The sequence below is a fragment of the Athene cunicularia genome (assembly GCF_003259725.1).
Source record: "Athene cunicularia isolate RWA chromosome 25 unlocalized genomic scaffold, athCun1 chr25_part1, whole genome shotgun sequence".
Classification (NCBI taxonomy): domain Eukaryota; kingdom Metazoa; phylum Chordata; class Aves; order Strigiformes; family Strigidae; genus Athene; species Athene cunicularia.
In genome coordinates this window covers 721,119-729,592 of record NW_020799134.1, presented here as the reverse complement: position 1 = coordinate 729,592, position 8,474 = coordinate 721,119, and the positions used below count along the sequence as shown (strand labels likewise).

The 8,474-nt window shown below is 59.5% G+C and overlaps 1 protein-coding gene across 1 annotated transcript in view; it reads right to left on the bottom strand.

Annotated features, from left to right (window-relative positions):
• Positions 1-8,474, bottom strand: part of LOC113488640 (myocyte-specific enhancer factor 2D-like) — a gene marked incomplete at its 3' end in the record, with an annotated part of 29,877 nt that overhangs the window by 3,049 nt on the left and 18,354 nt on the right. The window contains exons 6-8 of the mRNA XM_026863921.1: positions 6,171-6,361; positions 4,778-4,798; positions 1,352-1,481 (exon numbers count right to left, since the gene is read on the bottom strand). Of these exons, the coding sequence (XP_026719722.1) occupies positions 1,352-1,481; positions 4,778-4,798; positions 6,171-6,361 (342 nt within the window). The remainder of the gene's footprint in view (positions 1-1,351; positions 1,482-4,777; positions 4,799-6,170; positions 6,362-8,474) is intronic.

Genomic DNA, 8,474 nt, shown 5'->3' with positions numbered 1-8,474 from the left:
CTCCAGACTGAACCCCCCCAGTTCCCCCAGCCGCTCCCCAGCAGACCTGTGCTCCAGACCCTGCCCCAGCTCCGTTGCCCTTCTCTGGCCACGCTCGAGTCCTTCAATGGCCTTTTTGGGGTGAGGGGCCCAAAACTGAACCCAGGAATCGAGGGGCGGCCTCCCCAGTGCCGAGCCCGGGGCTCAGATCCCTCCCCTGTCCCTGCTGGCCATGCCAGGGCTGGTACAAGCCAGGATGCCGTTGCCCTCCTTGGCCCCCTGGGCACACTGCGAGACAATTCCCACCCAGTTAATGGGTTAGGCCTGGAAAAAACAAGTGACACCACCTCAGGCTTGCAGTTTGCTCAGGGCACCTGTGCCCTACAGCGATTTCGGTGCTGGTAACACCCCCAGTGTCACCGACAAGCACCCCGGCCACAGACAGCGAAGGCGCCCGAGCGGGAACGCTGCCCCGCATGTGGTCATCGGCAGGAGAAAAATAAATACAGAGAGCTGAAATTCAGCCCCCCGCTCCGCCCTGAGTGGTAGCAGCGCAGGGCGCAATTAAAACCTATTTTGGGGATTTTGGCTGTACACGAACTGGCCGGTGGACCACACAGCTGGCGATGACTTCCACGCAGGGAGAGGAACCGACTCGTCACGCACAAACAGGCATCTCCTGGCCTACACCTACTAATTAGGAGAGGGAGTTCCCAACACGCCTATTCTGGGTTCTTCCAGACAAGCAGCTTCTTTTACATTTTTGCAAACTTTTCTCTGAGCAAATGCCAAAGTGAGTTACGCAGGAGACCGGCAAGTCCTTAAAGTCTTCGTGGAGGTTTGACAGGTGGCAGATGAACAATCCCTTCGCCAGGGCAAGCGTGCTGGAACCGTCGCCTGGGGCCGGTTTGAACCCAACCAGCCCGAACCTGATGTGACTAAGAGCTGGCTGGTTCACATTCTTCCCCAACTTTTGGGGGCCTGACGCTCATTTTTGTTAAGCCCCTATTACAACATCACCCGAAGCTCTCGAGAGCCTGGGGATGGGTGTAGCTGTAATTAGCATCCACTTAAAAGCACCTTCACATTGCCAGCACCGGCGCAATGGGCTACAGCATGACAGAATCATTCCCTCACAGCCCTTCTGCACATGACAGCGAGTTCTCATCATTTAAATAACGAGTTTCCCCTTAATTTTAATCCTGTGAAACTTCTAGGGCTCGGCCACGTCTTGCAGCAGCGAGTTCCACGAGTGATCACGCAGCTGCTCGGGGCGAGCCAGGCACGTGCGTGCAGCAGCCACTTTTGATTTCCCTCTCGTGTTAAACGACCCGTCGGAGGGTGAGCTGGTCCCCGGGCTGCGCGCTCTTACCTGTGTTGTACGCCGTGGGCATGGCGGAGAAAGGCAGCCCCTGCGTCAGCAAACTCGGAGTAGCCACAGAAACAACCGGTGTGGTTAAAGAGTGAGTCGCTTGGGAGACACCTAACCGCTGCGTGTTCTGCTGGGGAAGCAAACGGAGGGGGAGTTACAACCCAAATGCATTTTTTTTTTCTGTCGCCCTCGAGGAGGGGTGTGTGACCCCCACAAAATGTCAGTCTGCAGCTGGCCCCCCCGTGGCATGCACCAGCCCCTTTAAAGCAGCCGAGGCTCATCGTGGGGACTGTGGGACTAGGCAGGGCTGATCCTCTGGCCATTCCTCACTGCAACAAAGCGAAGTGCAAACCACACCAGCTCCAGACATGTAGGACCCTTGTGACATTCATTCGTGGGCCACTCGGGTCACCTTTCTTCACTCACAAGGACCAGCAACGTGCACGGAGGGGGAATCACAGTGGGATGCCTCAGCCTGTATCCCTTCCGCTGTGAAAAACAAGAGTCACTGTTTTTCCAGAGGATGAACGTGAGCTTTGCTGAGCTACTCGGGGAGTGAGAAAAGTACCAAACAAAACCAGGATCAGCGAACACAGCGCAGAGCTGACGCATCCTCCTCCCTGCAGCACCAATGGCCGCGAACGAGCCCCCTGCCTCTGAGGCAAGCTGAAGATGCTGAGCGTTGGCCTCAGGATTTTTAAAGGCACTCTGGCAGCCTCAAATTTAAAGGTCAGCGCTCAGCAACCTGCCGGCTCGGTGCCCTCATGAGGTTTGGGTGACTCAGGCATTAGCAGGTCCGCTGTGGAAAAATTCTGCCCTTGGACCGCTGCACGCCAGCCTCCCCCCGTGGTTTTGCAGGCAGTTACGTGGGTGGATCCACGGGTCAGATTCAGCCCTGTTTACAAGGCAGATAATCTGGGCTGTCTCTGCTGATCTGATTTAAATCAGCCTCAAGAGGCTTGACTCTAAGCTGAAGCACCCTGGCACACGTCACCCTGTGAAGACTGGGGCAGCACCCAGCTTAAATCATGCCTGGCACGAGGCTGGATTCATCCCCGGGGACACGGCGAGGAGCCTTCCTCCGGGCTCACTGCGAGGTGCCGAGGGCTACCACGGCCTTCTAGGGCCTGCGATGGTCCACGGCCACGCAGGACTCTCCTGGGCTAAGGCTGGAGGCTAAAAATCCCCCTGTCCCGGCCCCCTCCGGAGGAGGCTGACAGCACCCTGACGTGCTGGATTTGCGGCACCCTGCGCCCACATGCTGCCCAGCCCGCAGGTCCCTCCCCGCCACCCAGGGAAGGCGATTACCAGAGCTCTAATTGCTAAAGCCCGGGGGCTGTAGGAGCAGGTTTTCCTGGCACTTATCCTGCTGGCAACCGCCCTGGGCCGTGCCCACTGCCTGCGGGTTGAGGACGCTGCGGAGTAATGCCTTCACGGTGGGCAGGATTCATCTCCCTCCCTCCCCTGCCTGCACCGGGCCCCGAGCCAGCCCAGCAGGATGCGACCCGCAGCCCCATCCCCTCCGTCTCCCGGTTGCACCGGAGCTCTCTGGCTTTCCCGGGAGAGCGCTGGCACCGGGATGAGTCCGGCCGGGGTGGTGGGACCTGGGCTGAGCAGGGGGTGTCAGTGGGAACAGGGCAGCACCCACCCCTGTGACACCTCGAGGCGAGGCGGGGGGGGGATGGCAGACGTGGCTGCACCCTGGTTTTTCATCCCGATTCATGCAGGTTGGAGGTGCTGAGGTGTGCAAGCCGCCCCCCCCCACACCCTACCCCACTCACACCGCCTTGCAAAATGCTCCCAGTTTGCAAACTGCCATTCCAACTGGTGACAAAACCATGCAGGCATGCTCCCCGGGGCGCTCGCTCGTCGCCGGCTGGTGAGTGGATCCTGCTCTACCCTTCACACTTCGGAGAGTGTCGAGAAACGGGGGGACCCCCTCTCTGAACCCACTAAAAGAGCAGATGGTGCCCGGAGCCTCAAGCTGCCAGGAGCAAACCCTAACGCTGGGCAAAGGGTGAAGGGCAGCGGGGCAGGTCTCAGCTGACTCATCCCGCCGCCTGTGTGTAAAGAGGTGGGAGTTGCCATTTCGAGAGAAGATCTGGTGTGTAGGTTGAGCAATATGGAAGAGAGCAAATCTGGGGAGAAGGTTAGCGGAGCAAAGAGGGGGGCAGCCGCACCAGGCGGGGTGAATCCGCAGTGCTCTCCCCTTCCAGATCCAGCTGTGTTGAGTTCCCTGCCCCCCCTCTCCCGGATTTCATCACTCTCCACCTCCCCGCTGCCAGCTCGGTTTGGGCGACGACTGTACTTCACTTCAGGCAAAAATCAGCCGGGTTAGCTCAGCCTAACAATTAAAAACTGTTAATGCCAACCCGGCTGATTTTTGCCTAAAGCAAGCTGCTCCTGCAGCTCGGAGACAGGCAATGCCCTCTGGCAGCGGGAACGGTGACGAGCAGATGGGGAGGTGGGTGGTGACTGTCTTTGCTCTACAGATGGGGAAACTGAGGCAGGGAGCTGCTGGGAGGGAGGTCATTAAGCAAGAAGGGTTTTCGGGCATGGAGAGCAGCAGAATTCAAGTCTGCCAAAGCCCTGGCCAATCCTTCCCCTGGCCAAGAGCGTCTCCTTGCAGGCTGCGAGAGGTATCGGCTTACTCCTGTGTTTTTGGAGAGCTTTTCCCTGGCTGCGTTAGCTGCATCCTACAGCGGCTCTCGCCCTTTCCTCGCTGCGCTGACCTGTCGCCCATCTGCCCTGCACCAGAATAGCAACAGAACAGGGTGAATCATTGCCACAAACAAGGTGGTGTTCACTTTGCTGGCAGGGGGGGGAAAAAAAAAAAAAAAAAGGCCATAAAAATAACACAGAAAATTGCCCCTGTGCACAAAGGAGGTTTAGGGAGCGCACTACCAGCCGGTGGATTTACACAGGCTTTAAATAATATCCTTAATATGGGAAGAGCCTGAATTACTCCCTATCTCTCATGTGGTGGCAGTGGGCCAGGTCTGCCCGTGCTGTAAAGTGCGGTGGCTCCAGCACAGCCCACGGGGCAGGTCCCTGGGTGGTGGCGGTGCCCAGGCTGGCTCCTCGCAGCCCCGGCCCCAAAAGGGACCCGGAATGACCCCCCTCAGGGAACACAGAGCAGATTTTTGGCCGCGGTGGAGAAACGGGCACTTTACAGCCTCGTGTCAGCTCCTTCTTTTCCACAGGGAACCTGGTTTTCCTAAGAGGGCGTTTTTCTTGGGATTGATTTTCTGTGGCAGGACTGGACGTGCCATTGGCGCCGGCACCGTGTCCCCAGCGGAGGGTAAAGGGGATGGTGTCCACCCCCCTACGTGCACCCCACGCCTCCGGCGCGCCAGGGCAGGGACCGACGGGACAAGCGGCCCATGTCCCACCCCGCCGCGAGGCAACACTCAGCAGGGAACTCACCAGAGCCAAGTGATCCTCCGTCTGCCCGCGGGAGAACAGAGAGAAAACCGAGAGGCACCGTTAACTCCACAGCCCCGCCAACCACCACCGCGCTCGCCGGCACCACGCCCCTGCCTACCGCAGGGCACACACGGGTTACACACGGGTTACACATGGGTTACACGCGGGTTACACGTGGGTTACACCGGTGCCCGGTGCGGGGCTTTGTGCTGTGCTGTTGGCATCCAGCAAACGGGAACAAGCTTCCTTCCTCAAGTTTCACAGAATCCCAGAATCCTTCAGGTTGGAAAAGCCCCTCGGGATCAGCGAGTCCAACCCTCAGCCCGACTCTACAAAGCTCTCCCCTACCCCACATCCCCCACAGCTCATCCCAACGGCCCTTAAACCCCCCAGGGATGGGGACTCCCCCCTCCCTGGGCAGCCTGTTCCACTCTCGGACCACTCTGTCTGGGAAACATTTTCTCCTCCTGCCCAGCCTGACCCTCCCCTGGGGCAGTTTCCAGCCGTTCCCTCTTGTCCTGTCCCTGATCCCCTGGGAGCAGAGCCCAGCCCCGGCCTCTCTGCAATGTCCTGTCAGGAGCTGCAGAGAGGGATGAGGGCTCCCCTCAGCCTCCTCCTCCTCACACTGAACACTCCCAGCTTCTTCCCTGGCTCCTCACAGGATTTATTCTCCAGGCCCTTCCCCAGCCTCGTTGCCCTCCTCTGCCCTCGCTCCAGCCCCTCGAGATCTCTCTCGCATCGAGGTGCCCAAACCTGGACACAACCCTCCAGGTGTGGCCTCACCAGTGCCGAGCACAGGGGGACTGTCACCTCCCTGCTCCTGCTGGTCACACTAGTGCTGATACACGCCAGGATGCCGTTGGCTTTCTTGGCCACCCGGGCACACTGCTGGCTCCTGTCCAGCTGCTTGTCAATGAGAACCCCCAGACCCTTCTCCCCCAGACAGCTCCAGCCACCCCTCCCTGAGCCTGTAGCCATGCAGGGGGTTGTTGAGGCCAAAGGGCAGGACCTGGCACTTGCCCTAGTTGAAGCCCATCCCACTGACGTTGCCCACTGATCCAATCTAGCCAAATCTCTCTGTAGACCCTCCCTGTCCTCAAGCAGACTGACACTCCCATTTCACTTGGTGTCACCTGTGAACTCACTGATGACACACTCTGTGTCCTTATGGTGATCCTCAATAAAGATGTTGGGACAGAAATGGTCCCTACACCGAGCCCTGAGGAAGGTTTCCCCGCCAGCAACGCCCCGGCCGAGCTCCCACCGCTACGGCACAGAACAGGTGCCCCCACACCGCATCAGCTCCAGCACAAAGTTCTACACCGCGACCTGCCCGGTGGCAGGGGACCCGCGCCCAGCCCAGCCTGGTGGCACATCTCCGCCGGGCACTCACCAAATGGTGCATCAGCCCCTTCCCGCTCTGCGAGGTGATCACCCGTAAATCCGGCTTGCGGCTGTTGGTGGCGAGCTGCGTGCTGTGGGAGGGCGGTGGCGGGGACTTGGCCGGGATGATCTTGCCCAAGCTGCTGCCGTTGGACACGGGGAGGAGACCCGGAGAGGCTCTGGCACTCACATAGCCGTTTCCTGCGGGAAAAGGGGTGGCGGAGAGGAAGAGGGTGAACGTGGTGTGAGGGCGAAGGCACGGCGGCGGTCAGTGCACCGGAGCCGCAGCGGGGCCCCATGGGTGCTGCTCCCCGGCACCCCCAGGCTCCCCAAAACCCTCCTGCACCCCAGGCAGCCTCATCCACAAGCCCAGGCAAGCTCAGCCAGTGCATCCGCCCCACAAGACCAGGGAAAGCTGCCCCGGAGCAGGCAGGGGTAGAGGCAGCGCAGGCAGCCGGCCCCGAGCTCCCAGCGTGCGGGGCAGCTCCGCAACCTGCAGGGTCCCATGATCATCACTGCAATAACAACCAATAAATATTACGGGCCTCTTTATGCTGCTCTGTCAGGGTACTGGGGCCCTTGCAAGGGGGGATAATTACTGTTACGTTCACTTTTAAGGTCTCTTTATGGCACTGGAGCAGCGAAAAGGGTCTGTGGCAGAGCGAGGACTCGGTTCACTGATCCCACTGCCCCTTTGAAGATCTGAGGTTCCCTCCTCCTCCTCCTCCTCCTGCTGCCCCACTTAAGGATTTTATGTGCAAAGAGGGGGAAAAAAAAAAAAGAAGAAAGGAAAGGAAGAAAAAAATTTAAAAAGGAAAAGATTTGATGAACATCAGGAAAGGAATAAATTGGATCAGATTACTGTTCTGATGAGGGTTGTTTTTTTTTTTTATGAATAGGCCCCAAAGATAGAAAGGCGTTTAGCAATCACCAGGATTCAGCCCTCATATTCATTGCACGTTAGACCGGGAAAAATAGGTCGCTGATTGCATTATTAATCACATCTACCATTGCGCTACATCTGCATTTCAGCAGGCGGCTGGTGGTAGCAACGCCGCAGCCGAGGCGCGTGCTCATCGGGGGCAAGTGCCAGCCACTGCCTCTCCCAGAGCTTCCCCAGGGCTGGACACAACGGTGATGGGGCAAACTGGGCATGGGGGCCAGCCACGCGCCCCGGGAGCCGCAGGTCCGGTCCCACCGAAGCCGTCAGGGACGAGAGGTGCTGCCCCAGGATGCCCGTGGTGGCTGCGCTGCTGCGGGCTGGCAGCTCCCCCAGAGTCATCCGGGTTGGAAAAGCGCTCAAGGCTCCTCCAGCCCAACCATGACCCTCCCCCTGACCCTTCCCAACTCCCCCAGACCCCTCAGCGCTGGCTCAGCCCGACTCTTCAACCCCCGCAGGGATCCCGGGGACTCCCCCCTGCCCTGGGCAGCCCATTCCAACGCCCAACAGCCCCTTCTGCACAGAAATCCTTCCTCAGAGCCAGCCTGACCCTGCCCTGGGCAGCTTGAGGCCATTCCCTCGGGGCCTGGCGCTGGGGCCTTGGCTCCAGAGACTCATCCCCCCTCTCTGCCCCCTCCTGGCAGGGAGTTGCAGAGGGCCAGGGGTCTCCCCTCAGCCTCATCCTGCACGTCCCGTATCCATGTCCCGGCCCGAGGGAGGGGACAGGCTTTCCTGTCCCCATGGAGCTCTTTTCCCAGTCCCAAATCCCCGTGAGCAGCCGCGCAGAAGGCACGTGCCTGGCGCCTCAGACCCAGGGGACCTCTGTGCACCTCAACTACCTACGTTTTGCTTGCACGGCCGACAGCTTTTATATTTATTAACAACAAAGATGCATAAAACTCCCCGGGTGCTTTTTGCTACGCACGGTGCCAATGGCCACACAAAAGCCGACAGAGAAACAGCCAAGAGAAACGTTAAACCCCTCGATACTCTTCAAGGTGGCACCGACACGGATGTGCACGTGGTTCTCAGCTGCCCCTCTGAGGTGCACCACATCAGGGTGGTCCCGGAGCTGGAGGGGAGCAGGTTTGGGTCCCAACGCCACTGCTCACCCCTAAAGGGACTTCCCTGGCAGGGTAATTTGGGCGCTGCCATCACAAGAGCCGCCCCCAGCCTGGATCCGGCCCCCCCCGCGAGCCGCGGAAGGGCTGCGCTAGGATTTCAGAGCAACCCCAAAAAAAGGGATACAAAAGAAGAGCGCTCCAGGCTGCCTTTACACCATCCTGGTGTAAATTTGAGCCTGGCAGCACCACAGGGCCCTCACTCGGAGGGCACCGAGGATGGGGCTGGCCACGGCGCGCGGGCAGGACGCGG